Source organism: Pleurodeles waltl, chromosome 8 (genome assembly GCF_031143425.1).
Source record: "Pleurodeles waltl isolate 20211129_DDA chromosome 8, aPleWal1.hap1.20221129, whole genome shotgun sequence".
In the NCBI taxonomy this organism is placed as follows: Eukaryota; Metazoa; Chordata; class Amphibia; order Caudata; family Salamandridae; genus Pleurodeles; species Pleurodeles waltl.
In genome coordinates this window covers 1,409,329,842-1,409,352,432 of record NC_090447.1, presented here as the reverse complement: position 1 = coordinate 1,409,352,432, position 22,591 = coordinate 1,409,329,842, and the positions used below count along the sequence as shown (strand labels likewise).

Here is a 22,591-nt window from a genome sequence, read left to right as displayed (position 1 = left end):
CACGTCTGCTGCCACTGGCCACAAGGCCACCCCTCCCCCATCTTTCCAAAATGAATTAAATAAGTCCAGCTGAGACGGGCGATAACAGAGCCTTTTTTAAGCATCAAAGGACAATCTTGCTTCTGGTGTGCACTAAACAGTAAATATTATTTGTTATATTTGGGCTTGTTCACCAGAACTGCTGAATGGGAAGGGTCTGCCTTGCTGGTGGAGCATGAAGTGAGAAGAGGAAAGGCGAGGAGTTGAGGGAAGAGGAAACCTTTAGAAGATAGAAGGGTAACTCTGGAGCCTCAAGTGACCAGTTATACAGAGTAGTTCTTAGGGCAGCCTCAATATCTATCAGAACTTTGACTTCAAAGCACTGGTCCAGCCTTAACATCTGAATGATACTGAGGTTCATGGTGGAGACTAGTAATCTGTACCTAAAGCAAAACTCCTAGTACTGGCAGGCAGGTAAGTGCCTATTATTATTATCCGTGGGGTAAGCGCCCAAACCTCTTGAACCACATTCAGTCTCTAATTACAGTCTGTACTACAAAAATGACAAGATATTCAAGCAGCATGCAAGCAGTTCTTAACCATTTGACTTATGTTGACCACCACTGAATCATTACTGTAATGTGGGGACTCCCACAGAATCATTATTGAAATCCAGGGGCACCACTGAGTCATTACTGGAAGGTAGGGACCCCTGCTTAAGCAATGTGGATGATTTGAACCTCAAAATTATACAGAAAAACAAAGAAACAAGAATTTATCCAACAGAAACACAAATATACAAATAATGAAATATACAATTTAATTCACAAACAAATATAACAAAAACTAACTTTTCATTTGAATAGGAAGGTTGGGACTTTTCTGAATTCAAATGACGCTACCTATCCTCCAGATTATATTGTGTTCGATGCATTTGCAGTGCTCCCACAAATCATTATGAGGCCACCAATTTATTTTTTCAGCCTCTAATTGCAAATTACTTCACATTTATGTAACATTTTAAAAGTTTAAATTTAACATTTTTCTTGCTCATTTACATACAATTTATTAATCTGTTAATATATTTTTCTAAGCAGTCGTGGACCTAATGAGTAGCCATCACGAATCTCCAGGGGCCCCTAGGCCACAGGTTAAGGACCTCACATCTAAATCCTAAAGCTGTGTTCAACAAGTGAATTCCTCTCCTCATGGTAGGAAAAGGTGCGAGCCAGACAGTTTCAGAATCAAAGGTCACTTTGGTAATTGGTCAACTATCGACACTCTTGGCCTATCTCGCTTTTACAGTAGAACTAGCTAACCCCTTGTAAACATGAAGTGAGAGTATTTAAGATGCTAATTCTGGTAAAATCGTAAAATCCACTGATTGTATGTGAAGGGTATTTCTGACACACAAATGGTAAAAAATGGGAGCGTCTACTGTAAACCAAGGAATTTCTGCTAAAACCAAGAGCACACTGAGAACATACAGAGTAGAACAAGGTCTGCTTTAAAGTCATAAAAGCTAAGAATCTGGCAGCAGACTGATCAAAACATTTGCTTTAAATAGGTTTAAATGAAGAAAACAACACAATTCAAAGAAATGTGAAACAAATAATGGAATAGTGGCTGCCATGATTGCATCTGGGTCCAAGTGAGGAACATCTATAACAAACGTATCAGAAGCTCCAAAGTGAACTATTTAAAAAAAAAACAGCTTGATCAAGCTAGAAATTGACCAAGAAGAATTGTTTGAACTCATCAAATTTCAATCTAATATCCAATCAAACCCTTCCCCAGCTGGATCTAGTCTACAGCCAAACTGCGAGAATTTTGCCACCGTCTTCCTCGAAAAGATAGAATATGATTTGAATACTGCACCGGAGCACCTGCTGATCATGCCTCCTACCCGCCTCCCTCCTCCCCAGATCGCTTTGCCCCCATGCCTCCCTGTGCGTACCCCAAAAACCATGCTTTGTGGTCCTTATTCAAATCCTTTGATGAAAGCAACATTCTCAAAGTTCTTGCTGCACTAAAACTCTATAACCACTTCAGCGACCCTCTGCCATCAAATTTCTTTAGTGAGATCAAATCCTCCTTACTCCCACTCTGGACCAAGATAGTTAATGCCTCACTACTTCAAAGCTCTATTCTTGACTGCCTGGGCAGATTATCCCTACTCTGAAGAAATCCACTATTGACCCTGTGGATCTAAATAAGCTCTATCCAATCACCATCATCCCGACTCTGGCGAAGCTCCTCGAAAAATGTGTCCACATCCAACTATGTAACCACATAGAACAATTCCAACTGTTAGACCAATTCCAATCTGGCTTCCATCAGGGTCACAGCACTGAATCCCCTCTTATGCACATTGTGGACGATGTGTTAGAAATGTTGGATCAAAACGAATCTTGCCTTCTAATCCTCCTCGACCTATCGTCAACTTTTGTTACAGTTAAACATGGCAGCCTACTCAAGCATATTGTAACATAGCATGGGCCTTTCAGGGTCCGATTTAAATCGGTTCACCTTGTTTCTCCACAACATAACTCAAAGATTCTATGTTTATCAGTCCCAGTCCAATTCCGCGATGGTCACCTCAGGGGCATCACAGGGGTTCATGCTCTCACCCATGCTCTTCAATCTGTTTATGGAGCCGTTAACTGAAATTCTGAAACTGTCCAACATCCACTATCGCATGCATGCAGATGACAGCCAACTGTCCCTCAAAGTCTCCACTCCTGAGGAAATCGAGCACCTGAACACAACCCTACAAAAACTCTAAACTGGCTGCCCTACAACCACCTCAAATTAAACGTGCTCAAAACAGAATTCTTCCTAATCGCCCCTCCCAAGCAGTCACCCGATATCGAAGATTGGATAAAGCAACTAACAGCTCTTAACTGCACACCATACATTCTAGATTCCACAAGATCACTAGGAATAATGCTAGATAAGAACTTGAACATGCAGAAGCACATCACTGCTGCCACCAAAGGAGCGAACTGCCATATAAACATCCTAAGGAAAATAAAACCCTTTCTCCCCCTCAATGACATAAAGTCTGCGGTGCAATCCATAGTGATTTCCAGGTTAGAATATGAAAGTGCAACCCTCTGCGGCCCACCGAGGTCTACGGTAGCTCCACTAAGGGCCTCTCCTAACTCTGCTGCATGGCTCATCACAGGATAAAAAAAAAAAAAAAACTGCATTACTCCCAAACTAAAATCTCTAAACTGGCTCCATACGAAGCAATGATACAGCTAAAAAGTCCCTGTTTGACTCACAAAGCCCTACACTTTAACACCCAGATATACCTCGCATAAAAAATAGAGCTATCTGGTGAATGCAGATCCTCTAGAAGTACCAGCTCCTTGTTGTTGAAACCACAGAAATTCCATAAAGGGAAAATTTACAACCAAGCCTTCTCGGTCATCGTCCTGAGAATTTGGAACTCCCCACCCAAGGTAATTAGACTGAGCCCCTCAACGGCATCATTCAAGAAGCAGGTTAAAATGCTCTTGAGGACCAAATTTCTGCTCTAGAACACAGTAACTCCTCTTTCCGGACCCGGATGACACGTTATCTACACCCATGCTTATTACTCAAGTTTTACAACTCTTTCTTATCTGTTGGTTTACTAGTATTACATCATGTATCATTTACCGTTCACCATAACTCTATTGTGTATGCTACATGCTTTTTCTCGTGATCTTTTGTAAAAAGCTCTGGGGTCATGTTCGCGCTATATAAATTTTAAAAATAAATAAATTAAGTATCTGCCTAATGTCAGGTCACGTTCTTTGTCAGTGGCTTAGTTTGAGCTTAAGATGTGCAGTGAAAGAGAGCCCTAATGGTCATCTTATATAATTTACATCTACTATTTATGTTTGCTATCATACCCTCAGCTTTGCATGCCTAGATTTAGAAAGGTCTCTGCTTGGAAAGCAATTTAATATGCCTGTGACCTTTTGCAGGCATTATTGGGAATAATGGCTAAATACTGAAAAACATGGGATCAATACATTAGGCTGTACATCTTCTTAGTGCATTTTCACTAATATTCTGGCAGTGCAGTATGGCGCTGCACGATTTATCTGGAGTAGCTGCAGCTTACGCCAGCATCTGCTAAAACCCCAGAAGACAAATAAAAAACATAGACTGTAAATCAAACCTTAATTATATGGAGCTTTGGTAAAAGGTTGCAGTCTGCTAGTGTGAGTTCATTGCCATCCAGGAAGTTTCTACTGGAAGAAGTGATGTCTTCAGTGCTATTGGCATCAATCTCATCGGGTAATGGGGTATTTAAATAATCATCCAATCTCTTCAGTGCCTTGAGTAAAGCTTTTTCCAAATCTAGGATAAACAAAATTGAAGAATACACTGGTGAGGGTGGCTCTTCGACACCACGTTTTTCAAATTATTAAAGCTAGATTGTAATAGCAATGCAAGGGTTCAGCCCAAAAAACCCCCATAGAAATACATACATTTTAACAGTAAATTCAGACACAAAAGCATGCACTGTTTGCAACACATTTCCCTAGCATTGCTACCTAATTAACTAACTAACTCCATCAGTTAGAGGAACACATTTGCTACCTGGAAATGGGAAACTCAAGGCTGGGGAAGCTCGATTGTTTACAGTGTAAGAGTGTGGCAACAATTCATGCACCAACCAACGTGAGATCCGAGGACCTTTCACCTTGTTTCAGCCTCTGACAGAGCACATTTCTACTTAAGCATTCTCTTTAGGATAGAATATGGTATATAGAGTTGTTTCTAGGTGCTGCCCTTAAATGGAAGTCGACTGGTGATTGAGTAAGGAATGACATTGAAAAAACAAGCATTTGCAATGCAATCGGTCTCGCATTTGCTCGAGTTAGCGCTGTTAACGTTGTGAATTCCTAACTGGACTTTTCTTGCCACTTAAATTGAAAATGAAAAGTAAAACAGTTGACATAAGTGAGCTGACTCAAAGTGCCTCGGCCGCCATGAGCATGAGCGCAAAGGAGAGACATAAAAGGAAAATGGAAGTTTGCTCGCAGTGAAACATGTGATTATCCATGTAACGGGGTGAAGTCCAAGGCAGTAACCAAAGCGCCCCAAGCAGGCACAAATGTAAAACATTTACCAATGATAACAAAGGATTTTTGAAAGGCAAGCCCATGAACGAGTGATAGTGATGGGCGTGGTTAAGAGCCCACAGATAGATTACAACAGAAGCGTGCTATATCTAAAACTGCAGTATAACCCTAACTGTCCTAGTCCATATCAAAAAGAAGCAAAAGAGCTGCAGTGCATTACTTCCTCTTAAGGAGATATGCAACAGAGGGGTGTATGCCACTTGGCCCACGCAGATCCTAGCGGCATGCATTCTGAAATCGCCCTTTTATTTTGTTGCAAGGGCCAACATGCATTTCTTTGTTGGTCATTAATTACATGATAAGTTGCTAAAGTGCAGTGTACTTCTCATTTGTCGAGTTTTAAATAATGGAGTTTGGAGATCAATCATGGAACTAGGTTATTTAAGGACTCCATCATGATTCCTGAAGATTGATTTGTGGTCGGTTTCATAAGAGAATCTGCTTTTGAAAGAACTTTTGAAAAAACATGCCACGGTTTGTGGTGTCAGCCCTTTCATGCAGATCAGGACTGCTTGGTGACAAGACATGATGCTGTTTGAATTAAAGGTATTTCGAAGATAGATTTTGCGCCAATGTAATAACACTGGAGAGATGCATAATATATGCAGGAAGTCTTCCTGCGAATGTTGACAAAGCCTGCACTCATTGTTGTTTATAAGTTGGTACCATTCTGGAAGTGCTTTGAGTGATGGTAGGAGCCCAAATCTGGCTTGGAGCATTTTTCAAGAAAATGTGGTCACTTTGTTCAGTTTGGTACCAGGATAACCCTTTGTTCTGCAAGAGGTGTGTGTGTGTGTGTGTCTGTGTGTGTGTGTGTGTGTCTGTGCCTGGGAGACAGAGGTTCAAATCTAACAGGGTATTTCATCCTTCCAATGTTAATGCACTGAGAATAACACGTTGTTGTAGCGCATTGGTGATGTGATCCCCCGCTCTAGGAGCTACAGTGTGCGTAAAATGGGCTGCTAAACTAGCCCCCACTACAATGATAATTGTTTATTTATGGGTCTATTCTGACATCAGATCTATAGACAAAGGTTGAACTGAGGCGCATAGGGGTCAGCGCTGCCAGTGAGCAGCCAAGTACAGTGAAGTAGATAAAGAGAAATGATGAACATGTACAAAAAGGCAAGAGAGAGAGCAACAGCTGAAAAGTGAGAAAGGGCTAGGCAGGAAGGAAGAAAGAAAAAGAGAACAAGAAAGGAAAAAGATTGAAAAGGACAGAGGGCTAAAAGGATGGAAGGGTGAAAAAGAGAAAGTGAAAACAGGTGAAAGAATGGATAGGAGGATGGAAAAATCGACGGGGAAAGGGCGGATGGATGGAAAGATGTAAGGATGGATGGATGAAAGTTTGAATGGGTGGATGGCTGAAAAGATGCAAGGCTGACTAACTGAATGGATGGAAGGAAGGTGAAGGGATGGATGGATGACTGGATGGACTAGTTGTTATACATATAGGTGAATGGCTGGTTGGCTGGATGGAGGAGTCAAAGGATGGATGATAGATTAACAGGTGAAAGGAAGGATGAACGGTGAAAGAATGATTGGGTGAACAAATGGAAGGATGAATGGTTAGATTAGTGAACGTGTGAATGCAGGGCTCAGCGGGCTGTACCATAGAGAAAAAGACTGAGTTCCCTGTGCAGTCAAGCTGCCGTGCTGCAGCCTCAGGGCAGTATTCCACATACTTTGTTAACTACCCCCATACTTCACATCCTGCTGCTCACACTTTCTGAGGCAGCGTTTCAGCTTTATTTTTCTCGCCCTCCTCAGCTACCGTTTTCACAGCGTGCCTGAAATAGATGTAGACTAATATCAGGGATCGAGGCTGGAAACTGAGGCCTGTGAGTGACCTGTTGCAGGGTGCTGCCACCTCTCTGGCTCTCACAACTTTAACAAGTTAATTGTCATGTTTTGACAGCAGCGCCCACGGGCAAAAACAACCTGGCCTCTCATCCTTCTGCAGCCAATAAAAAGGAGCTCCACTTAGGCTGCTAATGGCAGACATTTAAAGTGCTACCAAACCCCTATAACTGATTAGAAGGTGGCATAATTTGGGCACACACATTGAAGAAACCCTCTGGTAGCTGCACCTTCTTTCAGGCTCCTTCTCCAGCAGTATGTTCCATGCAGGACTCACAAGCTCTTTCCCAACTGGTCACAAGCACCAACCTGCCATTTCATTCTTCCTGGGCCGATCCAAAAGGAGTTCTATTTAAGTTGCTAACAACACTTGCCCGAGCCGCTACCAAGCCCCTGGGTTGCGTTTAAGGTCTGCGCAGGAGGAATATGTTGTAATTTCTTTTAGAGTATAAAGGATCCTTTGAAAGGCCTGACCCCGCAATAAATCCCTGAGTTCTCATTTAATACTTCTGTAATTTCAGGTGTTCTGGGGCCAGCAGCTCTTGCATTTTCCTGTCAATCCGAGAAATAGGGAACAAGACTTTCAGCTAGGACAGGTCCCATGAAAGCAGAGTGCATCTGTAGCGCAAAGTTGTGAAAAGTAAAAAGGCATAAGCCCCAACTCGTCTCATCCTTTCAAAGCTGATAAAAAAAGGAGCTCCATTTAGGTTTCTATTCAGACTAGTGCAAACAACAGAGAGGATGAGGGCTGGGTAGGACTGTCCAAACTGCAACAATATAGAATGGGCAAGCACCAACAACCACGTGGGCAAGCTACAGAAACAGGGGAGGGCAACTGCAACAGTGGCAAGCAGAAATAAAGAAGGAGGCAAGGCGCAATGGCAGAAAAAGCCCAAGAGGGACATTGCTGGGGTTCACTCTGTGTGCACACAGAGGTGGGGGCAGGGTATCCTACACTTATCAGTAGCTGTGGAAGGCAGCAGCAGCAGCCCATCTTCAGTCTCCATGTGCCAGGCGCAGAGCAGCAGCAGGCATACCCCGTGCTGCAACTCTTGGTCCCGATCGCAGCCATGCGCACAGCCCCACAGACTAGAAAGGGGGACATGCATTTAATGAGCACACGTCACAGGCAAAACAAGAATAAGGCAGAAGCAGGAGGGTGCAGTACAACGGGAAGAAATGGAATGCTAAAAAGATAAACAATCCTACTTCAAGACAGGAACCCTTCCGACCACAGTAGCGGGTTAACAATCACAGCCAAGAGAAAGTTGTGCTGGCGCAAATTGCTTTACCCGCCTGTGTCAATTGTTTCACTCATTTGCTTTGACGAAGTAAGATCTCCGATAATAACCAGGATTTAAAGCACTAGGGTGGAGGAGGCAGCTGCACCCCGAGGGGAGGGAGCGAGCAGCAGTACTGGTGGAGCAGGCAAGAGCAGGGGGAGGAGAGTGAGCTGCGCCAGCAAAGAGTAAACAAGGATTAGAAAATAGAAAGTTCAGTTCTGTGTGTTGTTTCTCTGCATTCTTAGAAGTGGCTAGGAATTCTGGCTCCACTTATTTAAAGCAGCAAGGGGCACGAGGGCGGGAGATTGGAGGTGTAATAAAATGCCAGCAGCCATGTGTGAGAGCTGTTGGGGTGGGAGGTGGCACAGACAGATGAAGTGATTTACGAATATAATTAAAATTAAGAACTCGGCAGGCAGGGGATCACAACAAGCTTGGAGGAGGTAACACCGTAGCCTCTGGCTCAGAAAGCACCCAGAGCAACAAGGAAAAAATAGTCCCTAACACAGATGCTTTAATGGGACAAGTGGAAGGGCACAAGTACTGGGGGCGTGCTCCATGGGAGTAGACAAAGGAGGAGAAGGTGGGACAAATAGGAAAGATTAACCACTAAGAAGCAAGGATTTTTAAAGGACACTCATATAAGCAAATGGGAAGCAGGGGCAGAGTTGAAGCCCACAAAGAAATATATACTAAGGTATATACAAGAGGTCTCGAATCCTCGACCTAATTACGTTTTATGTTTTCACCTAATTGTTGGCTGATTATCATACACACCTCTTTAGGGAGATAATTCAACTATTTTGCTCCCCAATGCCCGAACATCACCCATCAATATACAGAATATTACATTTTGGTCATGTGATCTAAGACATCTTGAAGGGAGATATGATCTTTTTTGTCATGTCTTGTAAGTATTTTTGGCCAACGTTAGAGATTTGAAAATGATACACTGAAACTTAAACATAGCCTGTGGCTTCCAGAGACCATGAAGAGTCTCTTTAGATTGTGTAGATTGTGTAAACTGTGTATATAGTTTTGTTCTTTGGGAGTGAAAATGAGCAGAATCAATGAAGATAAACAATTTTATTTTATATTTCAGCACTCTTGTGTACCTTCACCATAGGTTGATATCAAATCAAAGGAAAACTCTGAAACTTTAGAAGATATCACCTGTGGCCAACTCTCCTTTGAGAGAACATTGCTTCCTAAATGTCAACACAATAACCAACTGGAAGAGAGTGTGACACTGTTAGACCTGGCATGCTTGGTGTGGTCTCCCCTAACTTTTCGCCTCTGCTTCCCAGGTTAATGCTGTGTGCTGGATTCTGTTTTTGTTGCTCTGGGCTATTCACCACTTCTGGCCAGTGCTAAAGTGCAAGTGCTCCCTATGTGTAAATTGTATGTGTAATTGGCTTTTCCATGATTGGCACATTTGATTTACTAGCAAGCCCCTAGTAAAGTGCACTAGAGGTGCCTAGGGCCTGTAAATCAAATCCTACTAGTTGGCCTGCAGCACTGGTTGAGCCACCAACATGAGTAGCCCCGTATGCATGGCTCAGACCTGCCACTGCAGTGTCTGTGTGTGCAGTTTTAAACTGCCTATTCAACCTGGCAAGTGTACCCACTTGCCAGGCCGAAACCTTCCCTTTTTGTACATGTAAGGCACCCCTAAGGTAGGCCCTAGGTAGCCCCATGGGCAAGGTGCAGTGTATGGTGAAAGTGGGACATGTACTAATGTGTTTTACATGTCCTAACAGTGAAATACTGCCAAATTTGTTTTTCACTGTTGCAATGCTCTCTTTCTCATAGGTTAACATGGGGGCTGCCTTTAAATATCCTTAAAGTGTAGTTTCCCTTTGAGAGCAGATGGAGATCTGGAGTCTGGGGTCTCTGAAATCACAAATTCAAAATAAATCTTTTGGTAAAGTTGTTTTTTAAATTGTCTGTTTGAAAATGTCACTTTTAGAATGTGGGCATTCTGTTGCTTAAACTATTCTGGGACTCTGCCTACTTGTGTATTCCATTGCTGGGTCAGACTGACATTTAGGCTGTTTGTGAATCCCCTCTAGACAGTGACACAAAGGGAGCTGGGGTGTAGCCTGCATATCCTGATGAGCCACCTGGGGCTAGAGTGCAGAAAGGAGTGGTCACCTACACCTGAATGGGCTGTGCCTGCCCTCATACAATGCAGTCTCCAACCCCCTGGTGAGAGTCTGGAGCCAGGCCTGGGCAAGGCAGGATCTTGTGAACAACAGAGACTTTCCTTTGAAGTTTGCCTACTTTAAAGGTAGAAAGGGGTATAAGTAGTGGACCCAAACCCCCAGATTTTTAGATCACTTCTGGAATCAAGAGGAACCTCTGCTGAGGACAAGAGCTGGAGTAGGAGTACTGCCCCTTTGCCTGTGACTGTGCTTTGCTGAGTTGGCCTGCAGTTGCTGCTTCTGCCTGAGAGAGGACAAAGACTGGACCTTGTGGTATATTCCTGCTTGTGAAAAATCTCCAATGGCTTGGATTGAGCTTGCCTCCTATTTTAAAGTCTCAGGGCCATCAAAGACTTCCTCTGTGAGCACCTGGACTCTCTGCTGAGGCTACTGCCTGCCAAGTGATGCCCTATCCAGTCCCTCGGCCCTTGAGAGGTGAAGTTGGCAGAACAAGGACTGAAATCCATGCACAGAACACTCTGCGGGGAAAATGCATACGCACCACCTGCAACATGGCTGAAAAACAACCTGCCACCCGGTTTGCGGCTAAAATGGACGCTCCACCTGCATCGCAGCTGGGAGATCGACGCATCGTTGCTGGAGAAACAACACAACACCATCTTGAGGCTGCTGATAAAGACGTAAACCCCACGGAGCACGTTTTTTTGACACTGTGCGACCAGATTTCACCTGCATCATCGCTGGGTGTCAAAAATCTACGCAAGCCTGTGGAGATCCGAAGTACCCCGTCCAGAAATCGAAGCATCGCTCTCGTGCGAGAGAGAAAAACGACACATCGCCGTCCTACCGGAGAAGACACAATGCAAGGCTTCACTTGGGAGTAAGAAATTGATGCATTGCTGACTTTTATGATGCACGCTCGCCTGTGTGGTTTTATTTTTGACGCAAACCAGGTACTTTGTGTAAAATCAGCGTTTCCATTGTTTTTCATGAAGTACAACTCTTATCTTTTGAAAATTCATATCTTGACTTGTGTATGTTGGATTTTTGTCGTTTTGGTCTTGTTCGATTTAGATAAATATTAACTATTTCTCTAATCTGTGTGGTGGGCGTTTTGTAGTGTTTTCACTGTATTACTGTGTGTTTGGTACAAATACGTTACACATTGCCTTTGAGATAAGTCTCACTGCTTGTGGGAAGCTACCAAGGTGGTGAGCAGGGGTTATCTTAAGTGTCGGTCTCCACTGCCCTGACTAGAGTGAGGGTCCCTGCTTGGTCAGAGTGCGAACTGACTGCCAACCAGAAACCCCACTTCTAACAGACATCTACATAGCACCTGTTGCAGTAAAAAAGGGTAGTCACAGAAGGGTGCAAGAGGGAAGGAATACATTTCAGGTCCAAAAAGTGTGAAACAATATTGATTTTCCCAACATAATTATCTGAAAGACACAGACCACTGCACCTTCACTATCAACTTTGGGAGAAGACTTTAACTGAAAGTTAAAACTGCAGGCCAAATACAAGTCGAACTTCAAAGAGAATGTAGAGGGTGGCCCCTGTTAGGTTTGACTCATGGGACCACAAAATAAGGCCAACTTGTACCTTGTTTGCAATAGAAATTTGAGTCAATCAAAAGATGCAAACTTCAAGGCATGTAAAGATACCTATCTGCACTCCAGTCCATCTTTTCCGGGCCCACCATTTTGTTATGAAAAGATTATCTCTGTGGTGTATGTGAGCTTAATGTATCATCAGAACATTGGCCCTCATTACAACCCTGGCGGACGGTGGTATTTTGGAGAAAGGTACTGCCAACAGGCTGGCAGTACCTTTTCCCAAAATATGACATTGGCAGTTCGGCTCAAGCCAAACCGCTAATGTACCACTCCATCCGCCAGGGCGGTAACAGCCGTCGGGCTGGAGACTTCAGTATCCAGCCAGGCAGCTGTCACTGTCCCACCCGCGGGATTATGACCCCGCCTACCACCATGGTTTTCGTGGCTACCTCACCGCCACGAAAACCATGGCGGTAGGCACTATCAGTGCTAGGGAATTCCTTCCCTGACACTGATAGGGGTCTCCCCCGCCCCCTCGTACTCCCTCAACCTTCCCCTCTCCCTCCCGACCCCCCCACAACATACACGCACTAACATACACATGCATACACACACTCATACCCACATTCACCCACGGATGCATACATCTATTCACACACACATCCACTCCCACTGACATACATACAAGCACACACACGTTCACACAACATAACATACACACACACACACACACACACACACACATCCATTCATGCACACACGCATTCCACACACCCGCATGCACGCACACAGACACATTTCACCCACACCCACCCACACACACACAACACCCCCGCCCCCCTCCCTTGTCGGAGCACCTGACTTACCTGCTTGCAGGGGGTCCTCCGGCAGGAGACGGGATGTGGCGCTGGTGCTGCCAGCAGCAGCGTCCGCCAGCAGCAGCGTCCACCAGCAGAACCCCGCCAGGCCATATCATGAATCATGATACGGTCTGCGGTGGTCTACTGGCGTGGCGCTGCTGCTGGCAGCAGCACCAATTTACCGCCGTCCGCCGCCATGACCGTAGCCTGAATTCCACCAGCCTTCTGGCAGAATTCTGGCTACGGTCATAATATGGCAGACGGTAGGTAGCCGCGGCGACAGTGTTTTGGCGGCCGTCGCCGCAGCGGTATGTGGTTTTTACTGCCAAAGACATAATGAGGGCCATAGTCTTGTAGAGGAAAGGTTACCAACAAATCCTTGTCCAGAAAACACCTATGAAATGGAAATGATTTTATAGAACAAGGTGAGACGTCGGCAGATTGACACGTGCCTGAATACTTTACAGAACAATGTTCACGTGAACTTGAGGCCTTTGAGGACATGGCAATCTTACGAGTGAGCTACAACCCAATCACCACTGTGGCCTAAAGACCACTGGAATGGTGCTATCATCTTGCAGAGCATGTGAGGGACAAAGCTAAGAATGAAATGGAAAATCATGTAATGTTGATCTACACCAAAGCAAAAATCATCAGAAGCATCTCGCCTTAGGATGTCTCTTCGTTCCATTATCAATAAGACAAAATCTGTGCCCTTTCTGGATTGCCCAAAGAACCTGGCAAAGGAAGACCATTTTGAAGTAATAGAAGGGAAAGACTTGGGTACACAAAGGAAAGTAAACATGATACTCTAGCCCAGAGCAAAAATCAGGAGTAAAATCACAGCTATTGCTCATTTGTTTTCGATTGTCCTTCAGATCCATGACTTTTTGGATCTCCAAAAATACCTTTGGGGAGGCAGGATAAGAGTAAGGGGAAAAGGGTTGAGAAGTAAGAACATGAAACCTGAAATACTGCTCCACTACAAAGGGAACACATGGATCCTTTGTATCAGACCTTCAGGAAGGCAAGTGACTGGGTACTCTCCAAAGAGAAGTTATTTATAAACTTAGTTTTGGAGGGAGCAGACAGTTATGATGCTTTTGTTTAGGTGATGCACAGTGCAGCGGAGAGCCAATCATGACAGAAAAACCATGGAAACACTAAAGGGATCAAAACCTGCTGTAAAAAGTAAAGGCAGGTCAAAATCAGGAATGGGCTTGGGAAAAGGGTCTCCAGGGATAACTCTAAGGTTTTTGGTGATCTATGGAATCAGAAAGAATATCCTTGGCCCTTCAAAGGGAAACCCTCACGCCGTCTCCTTGGTCTTTGCTTTACAAACAAAATTAATGGAGCTAAGCCTACCTACAAATGTGATCCTCATGTTAATTCATCTAGTAACTGTTCACTTCTCGGATCAGTGCAAACGGAAACAAACAATCTCCTTGTACTCATTGACACTGCTGTGTTAATAGGTTGGAGATTGAATGAAAATCAGCTAGGAGAACCTATTCCTAAGGTTCCACTTGACACAGGCGGGTGGAAACCTGTCAGCAGTGTAACTCTCACAGCAGGATTGATAGACAACAAGTGAGTAGAGAGGCTAGAAGTGCAGGCATTACAAGTACCAGCAATGAAGATGGGACTACTTAACAAAATCAGGAAACAAGCTGCTGCAGTCCTGTACCTTAAAAAGTTGTGAACGCAACCAGGAAGGCAGACAAATGCTCTGTCTCCATGATATCTAGTCATCCGACACAAGCACTAGCAGCATCAAGCGATAGGAATAAAGCTAATCCTTTGATCCATCAAAGGGTATGTCAACCTTGCCCAAGACCACAGAGCAGAATGGTATTTAGCTTAGGCAAGGACTGAAAAGAAGATAATGGATTTCCTCAGCCAGTTAAAAATCAGTATAGTTCTCTTTTCTCCCTAAAGGAGAAAGTCCCCCTCAAATGATGCATTTAAGTAGATGCTAAAAAAAAGGATTGGCTCAGGAAAAGACACATATAAATCTCAAAAGACCTCTGTTGCAGCTTCTATTTCCTGCACTGCCCACTTTTAAAAAGACAAAGATTGTTGAGCCTGGCACTGTTGGATGGAGTTACAGACCAATATAATATAATGTCCACAAAAGATGCAAAAATGCCTCATTATCTTTACCCAAGTAAACTGAGACCCATCGCATACCTTAGACCATGTCCCAGGAAAATTAGGCTTGTGCAACCTTTCGAATAACACCTCAGGTTGAAAACTGGTATCTGGCATTGGAGGTACGTTGGAGACACCCCTGCTACAATCAGAGATTACAGTAGAAAATTGACCCAGCCCCATACAGGGAGCCTCCTTCGATTCAATGACATCTTTGAGATCCTGGGTAGAGAGAATCCCTTCCTAATTGCTCTCATTTGGATTGTGTTGTTCGTGGCTTTGCTGCCACTCACTCAAAGAGATCTATTTACTGCTTGAAAAATTCTTGTTCATTGCCTCTCTTACAATTCTCAGGAGATATTGTTTCCTCTCAGGCCTTTATCTCCCATAGACTTACTTCTTCCAGTGACAGCCACTGTTGAGGCGGAGAACTTTCGACTTTGTTGGCCTACCGCTGTTCCTACACTAACATATCTTATCGTTTACATAGATGGCGGCTGTGTCATCTTTTTCAGGTGGTTACTGTAAGGGGCTAATTTATGCTCTAAGGAGACTGACCATGTCAATGAAAGTTCCACCAATAGGCTACGGAAGCACAGGTGTCAATCAGGTGCAGAACCACCCGAGAATGTGTCTGCTAAGTGCGCACACTCAGTCGCACACAAGCACATGCAGACCTCTGGTGCAACTTGTACCCATGTTTCAGGGATGGTGTCACTGAATGCTCCTTTCCACAGGAGTACAACAACCTGTTGCAGCTTTCACAACTTATCAAAAGTAAGAGTTGAAGTCAGGAGGTGTAAATAAAAGGTGGTAATTGGCAACATTTTAAGGTATTACCCTCCTGTATCCACCCTGAATTCTGTTTCCCTTGATGTGCAATACACTCCTTTAACACTTATTTCTGAAGCCGCACTGGCTTCTTCTTTGTCCTGAATGTAAAGTGACTTTTGCTCTGGCAAGTTATAGTAAGTTACTGCACATTAGTATGGAGTAAGTTCGTAGGACAGTAGGCAGAATACTTCATTGACATCTGTGGTTCTAGTACACCTAAATCTGACTACTTATCTTTCAAATCAGTGCCTGATTTGACAACCTGTTGTCTGTGTGAGACCTAAGCAGTTAGGTACGCCTGGACCTCTGATCTGTTAATGGAGCTTATAGTAAGCACTTTGGGTGTCAAGATGTGCTCCTGGTAGTAATCAATATCATGAGGCATTGGCAGAGATTAGACTTGGCAGGCTTGTTGGGCTGACCAAAATGGTGACTTTTGAAAGATAACTCAACTGGTAGCTCAAGTGAGTCAAGTGTGAAAGCAATAGGGATTTGCAGGGGAGTGGTTGTCAAGAAAATGAGTAAGAGAGGTGAGAGTGGGAACAATGCAAACACTCCCTGCAAAAGAGACTAGGTTAAACACAGCTTGCCTGGTTACCACCCAGCATATAACCAAGCAGAAGGCAGAGTCTTAAATATTCCATTAATGTCCTTCCTCAGGAGGACTTGGTGACACAAGGGCAGAGCGAACCAAAGGATCATCTTTCTGAAGCGGGATTAGGTGAGATCCTGGATAATGCTTTCTGGACTTGAAAGAAGAGGAGAAAATGGAGACCTCCTTTGGTAAGCTTGAACAACGTAGTTGTTGTGGCCCCAGGCGAGACCCTTTGTATACAGTCAGTGGTCTGTATTTTTTTTACTGCAAAATACATGTCTAGGACTGTTAGCTGTTCCAAGAAATGAAAAGTTGAAACTAGCAACAGATCTCCAAAGGTCATGTTTTCCTTAAGGGAAAGTTGAGAATGAAACCGGAACCAAGGGCAAGCACTGCTGAGAGAAGTATTCTGGAGAAAAGAAAGTTAAGAACAATCTTCTGGGCTCCTAACTGCTCACCACCACAGAAAATATCAGAGTTGAAGGCTATCACTGCAGGATATTCTATTCAATGGAATGGTTGTTCCAGTCTCAAAGGTGGAGTAGGGAAAGCCATGATTATTAAATCTTCTCCTGCTACCTTCAGCAGCAGAAGTCTTGTTATTTCGGTGCTGCAGTTTTATCCACTTCCTTAACTTCTTTTGCCTCTACCTACCACCTCTACTAGCAGGGAAACCCCAGCATGCCTGTGGTTCTTTTAATTTTCACATAAGAGAACCACAATAAAACAGGCTGCAAAGATCTTGTCCGGCACATGTCTGAAGCAGATTGCCTCAAAGCTCATTATTGGCCCCACTCACATGGCCAGCTGCACTCTAAGGCCCTGATTACACGTTTGGCGGTACTAGGGCCGCCAGGCTCATGGTTGCGCCATAGTCCAACCGCCAGCACCACCACTTTTTCGCTGGCCGACGGCCTGGCGGTGCCGGTGGTCTTAATCCACCAGTGCAGCGCTACAAGGAGCGCTGCCCTGGGGATTACGACTCCAGTGTCCGCCATCTTTTGCATGCCGGTTCCACCGCCATGCAAAGGCTGGAGGAGACGGGGTGTCGGGCCCCATGGGAGCCGCTGCACTGCCCATGCACTTACCATGGGGAGTGGAGGTGCCCCCATGGACAGCCCTGTCACGCTTTTCACTGCCTGAATTATAAGCAGTGAAAAGCGTGACATTGCCGCCAACTCGATTACGAGCCGGCATCAATGTTGTGGGTAGTTTTCCGCTGGGCCAGCAGGTGAAAAGCCTGTTTCTGCCCGCTGACCCAGTGGGAAACTCATAATAGGGCCAGCAGGCAGAAGACTGGACTGGCAGTCTTCTGACCCAAAGAGTCAAACTCTGAAGAGGCCCTAAATGTTTTATTAATCCCTCATGATATGATTTGTTCCATTAAACTAGAACCCACTGTGTGGTCAGATCATTGTTTGATTAGATTCTGTGCTGCTTACACCATTTAGAGTTCCTTTAGTTTGTCAATTAAAGGTACTAGAGTAAAGCCACTATCTTCTCTTCTGCTGCCAGATGATCTGACTGATTCAGTATGCAGATGCAGTTCTTTGTTTTTTTTCTCAGTCTGCAGCGGACCTTGTGGATCACATACACAACTTCTCAACTGTTGACTTGGCCGGGAAACCACCTTGCTTTTGGTGGTAGCTAGCCAATGATAGGTGGGCAGTAATGTATCTGCATGGGCATGGAATGTTAGATGTCAGCTGAGTTACCATAACCAGCTGACGGAATGTGAGATGGTTAGAGAGAGAGAAAGTCAGTTAACTGCAGCCTGGATGGAGGATGGATTGGATCTTCTGTTGGAAAAAAGCTTCCTTATTTTGACAACATTACGACCTTCTCTGTGATATTCATCGTGCTGAATACTTGGAATGCCACACTGGCATAGTTGGCAGGATACAGAAGATCTGAACACCTGTGGAGTTATATTATTAAGGGACTGCTACTGATAATCTTGTTGGGTGCATCCTTTGGAACCGTTCAGGACTTGCCTCCCTAAATTTGGTGAGATCTTTCAAGTTTTACATTGTATATTGTTTGTTGAGTTTCTACGTTAATGATTTGGGAACCAGACTTACTGTGAGCCTGACAAGTTTTTTTCCCATTGACTGCCTGCTCCAGTGGCCTTCGTTGTACTCATATTCACATAGGAGGAGAACCGTTGGTGCTCGCGCTCATAATCGTGCAGTACCCAAGCCCTCGGTGGAACACAGAACATGTTTGTGCACGTACTTGACTGTGGCTTTGCTCGAAAGTTTCTCTAATGGCTATTGTAAAGAGTTGGTCTGCAATAACTCTTGAGCGGAGGGGCATCTTCCTATTGCAGCTCATTTCCCCACAGGGCTTCGTCTCTTTCCAAGGGCTCCTTTGCTGACAGTGTTCACCTCTATGCATACGTCTACTAGGATGTGAAGGAGGAGTAGACATCTAACCCACTTGTAGGTCCCTGCACATGTGTCTCCTGGGAGGCATAAGAGAAATTGGAGAAATAAGCGTGTCCCTGAATGCTGCTTTTCAGGGACACGCACACCCTATTTTGAGAGACATCTCTAATTTGAGTGGCGTACTTCAGTATTGTTTACAGTGACACACACAGACTCAAAGGGAAAATAAAAACACTAAGCAAACGGAGGAATGATAGTGTTTCTAACTATTGCTTTCACTGACACACACACTGCTTTATGGAGCATTATCTCATTGGAGAAATAAGTCTGTTTCTGACTATTGCTTTTCAGTGACACGCACACCGCATTTTACAACGTCATCTCTAATTCACTCAGCATGCCCCTGCATTGTTTACAGTGACACACACACTTAAGGAGTACTCATTAGTGTTCACATGCATTGACAAGGACATTTATAGTATGTTAAGAACTTTTCAGTAATGCTCACACCTGTATGTACATATCAAGGGTGGGATGAATGTAATTGTGCGTAATTATTAGGCATTGATCTACTTGTGGCAGAGGATCTTTTGTGTAACATCTCTGGCACAATCTCCTAATAATTGTGACACTATTTTCTACATTTAATTAATCACACTTTGGTGCTGTACATTGTTGTAGTTGGAACTACTGTTGTAAGTGTAGTTCATAGACAACAGTTATTTGTAATAGAATTTCTCTCGGTGTAAGAGACATGCAAAATGTTCCTGCACCACCATTCTTTCTCACAAGCCTGGGTATTCGACTCCTCAAATGGCAAAAGTAGAAGAGGGTTTTTGAAAGATATTCTAAGGTGTGTGGTGCATCTTTAAGTGCTGAAAGAAAAACATCCCTTCTTCTCCAGGATATCTTTGACCATCTTCCACAGCTTTCTCAATATAATCATGAAAATTTGAATGAGTATGAAGTGTGTATCAAGAAACTAGATAATCACTTTCTGACGAAGGTGAGCACAATTTTAGAATGTTACCACTTCCCAAAAAGATTCCAAAGAGAGAGAGGGAATCTACTGAAAGTTATGTCACAGGATTAAGAAGACTTGCTCCAGCATGCAAATTTGCAGGTATGGTCGATGATCGCATTTGTGACCAATTCATGGTGGTTTGTGGGAGTGAAAGAGTGAGAGATGAATTGTGGTTAAAAGACAAACACACCCTGGATGAGGTCTTGGTTGTTGTGAAACGCGTGGAGCATTTCATGGAATGTGTTGGGGTAATTAAAAAAGAGAAAGAGAAGGAACAGAATGTAAATGTGTTGAAAGAAAAGGACAAAGATAAAAAGGTTAAGATTAAATTTGATAATAGTGCTAGCAACAGTAAGTCCACTGTGCAAAAATGCGATTGATGTGATAAAGTTAGTCACCTAGCCAATGATAAAAATTCCTAGCGTTCAAAGCAATTTGTGTAAATTGTAAGAAAAGGGGACATTGCGCAGCAACGTGCAGAATGAAAACCTTTAAGCCCAAAGTCAAGGAGTCGTGTGTGGAGGATTATCAAAATGGGAACAACACAGATTTTGAGTGTGGGCAAATTGTACTTCAAGTAAGCAGTGAAGACAAAGTCAGACCGAGGCCTGTGGATGAAGTGTTAGTGGAAGGTGAATCTACCAAGATATTGTTTGATTCAGGGGCAAAAGGCACTATATTTTTGGATAAGTTCTATATGAACAAGTTAATGGATGAGGTCAAGTTGTTCAAGACTGACACTAGACCTTGTGCTAAAGAAGGTAAGCCCATATAGTTGCATGGATATTTTGTAGGTCTGATTGAATATACGCAAGTGAGTTTCAGGGAAAATATATGTGTCCAAAAGGGGTGGTAGCATAATCAGTTGGGTGTATCAAGGAGGCATGTTTGTTTTGTTAGATCCTGGCAGTTTCTCACCTATTTGTTTAAAGATGAGCGATGAACTTTGTTATGCTGACACTCTGACTGAGGACATGTTGTTAAAGGAACTTAAGGATAAATCCCCAGAAGTTTTTAAGAAGGAATTAAGATGTTTGATAGATTACAAACATGAGGTTCACCTGGTTTCCTTAGCTCAACCCGTGCGCTGCAAAGTTAGAAATGTACCCATAGTTGTCAGAGAGCAGATGCAAGATGAAATTAATAAACTCAAGGAGGGCGGTATTAAGGAGGAAGTTGAAGGGACTGAATGGCTGGCGGCAGCCAGGAAGGCTAATGGCAATTTGCATTTATGGTTTGACTTGAGGCATCTTAACAAGTGTGTTACTGTAGACAAGTTTCCTCTCCCAAATATCACTGAACTGTTGTTGTTGCTGAATGGGGCCACCGTGTTCAGTACCATAGACCTTACCCCAGCTTAACATGAGACTGAGCTAAAGAAATCCTCTAGAGATTTAACTGCATTTATAACACCCTTTGGGACTTTTAGGTTTGTCAGACTACCATTTGGGCTAGTCTCAGCAGCCTCAGTATTTCAACATGTGATGGAAAGGGTATCACTGATGAGCCAAAGGGGTTTGTATCTACCAGGATGCTATAATGGTGTTTGGTAAGGACTTTAAAAACATAATGCTCGCTTAAGGGAGGTTTTTAGAAGGCTAGCTGATACAACCTCACAATAAAATAAGAAAAGTGTAAGTTTGGTACAAAAACCATTAATTATTTTGGGACATACCATCTCTGGTGAGGGTGGAGGGGGTGGTGGACACCATATTACACATGAGCTCGCCCTTGTCACAGGAGGAACTCATGAAGTTTCTGGGAATGATTATCGCAAAGAATTTTGTTGACTTGAGTATGAACATGAGAATTCATCTAAAAAAGGTGTTGAATTCACTTGGGATGACAGCTGTGATAAAGAATTTCTTATGTTGAAGGAGCGACTCAGTGCAGCTCCTAAACTCCAAAATTTCAACCATGAAGAAAAGGTCTATTATAAGAAATTATGCCAGTCTTAAAGGACTTGGAGCACTCTTACAACAGGAAATGACCAATGGGATGAATACCATCATGTTCATCTCACATGGTTTGAAGGATCCGGAGAGTAGGTACTCAGTAATTGAGAGAGAAGCTCTTGTGGTGTACTGGGCTGTAAAGAAGCTGAAGAAGTTCTTATGGGGATCGTTCTTTGTTATAAGGACCGATCACAAACCACTATGTAAAGTATTTAAAAATAAAGGGGTGGATTTGGTGTCAGGCAGGATTACAAAGCAGGTTATTGCCTTACAAGAGTATAATTTTCAAATTGAATATTTACGAGGTGTAAGAAATACCATAGCTGACACAATTTCCAGGTTGGTTCCCAAGGTTACTGAGAAGCCTGATGTGGACGAGAAGTTGGATGTAAAAAATGAATGGGTTTGTGTAGTTGATGGAAGTGTCATTACAGAAGATAAATGGCGTGAGGAACTGAAAGCAGCTAAAGTCGTCAACGAGGTGATGGATTTGGTGCGGTTTGTGTGGAAAAGTGAAAAACAATGATCTGAAAACTGTCAAGCCTACTGGTATGTGAAGGATGAACTGTGTACCAGTAAGAACTTGTTGTCTAGATGGACCCGACTCATACTGCCATACAGTCGTGGAGAAGAACTGATTACTCTTACTCATGAGGGGCATCAAGGAATGTCAGACAGTAAAGAAAGGCGTGTTTGAGGACACAGATGTTTACATTCAGTGAGAGTGAAGTGAGACACGTGTTGAGAGATACAGCCCCACCAGACACTGTCCTGCAGCACTGTGCCTACAGTATCCAT

The 22,591-nt window shown here is 43.6% G+C and overlaps 1 protein-coding gene across 3 annotated transcripts in view; it reads right to left on the bottom strand.

Moving 5' to 3' along the window:
• Positions 1–22,591, bottom strand: part of CLIC6 (chloride intracellular channel 6) — a 203,096-nt gene that overhangs the window by 15,322 nt on the left and 165,183 nt on the right. For all 3 annotated transcript variants that reach the window (XM_069202501.1, XM_069202504.1, XM_069202503.1), the window contains exon 5: positions 4,154–4,335. In XM_069202501.1, the coding sequence (XP_069058602.1) occupies positions 4,154–4,335 (182 nt within the window). The remainder of the gene's footprint in view (positions 1–4,153; positions 4,336–22,591) is intronic.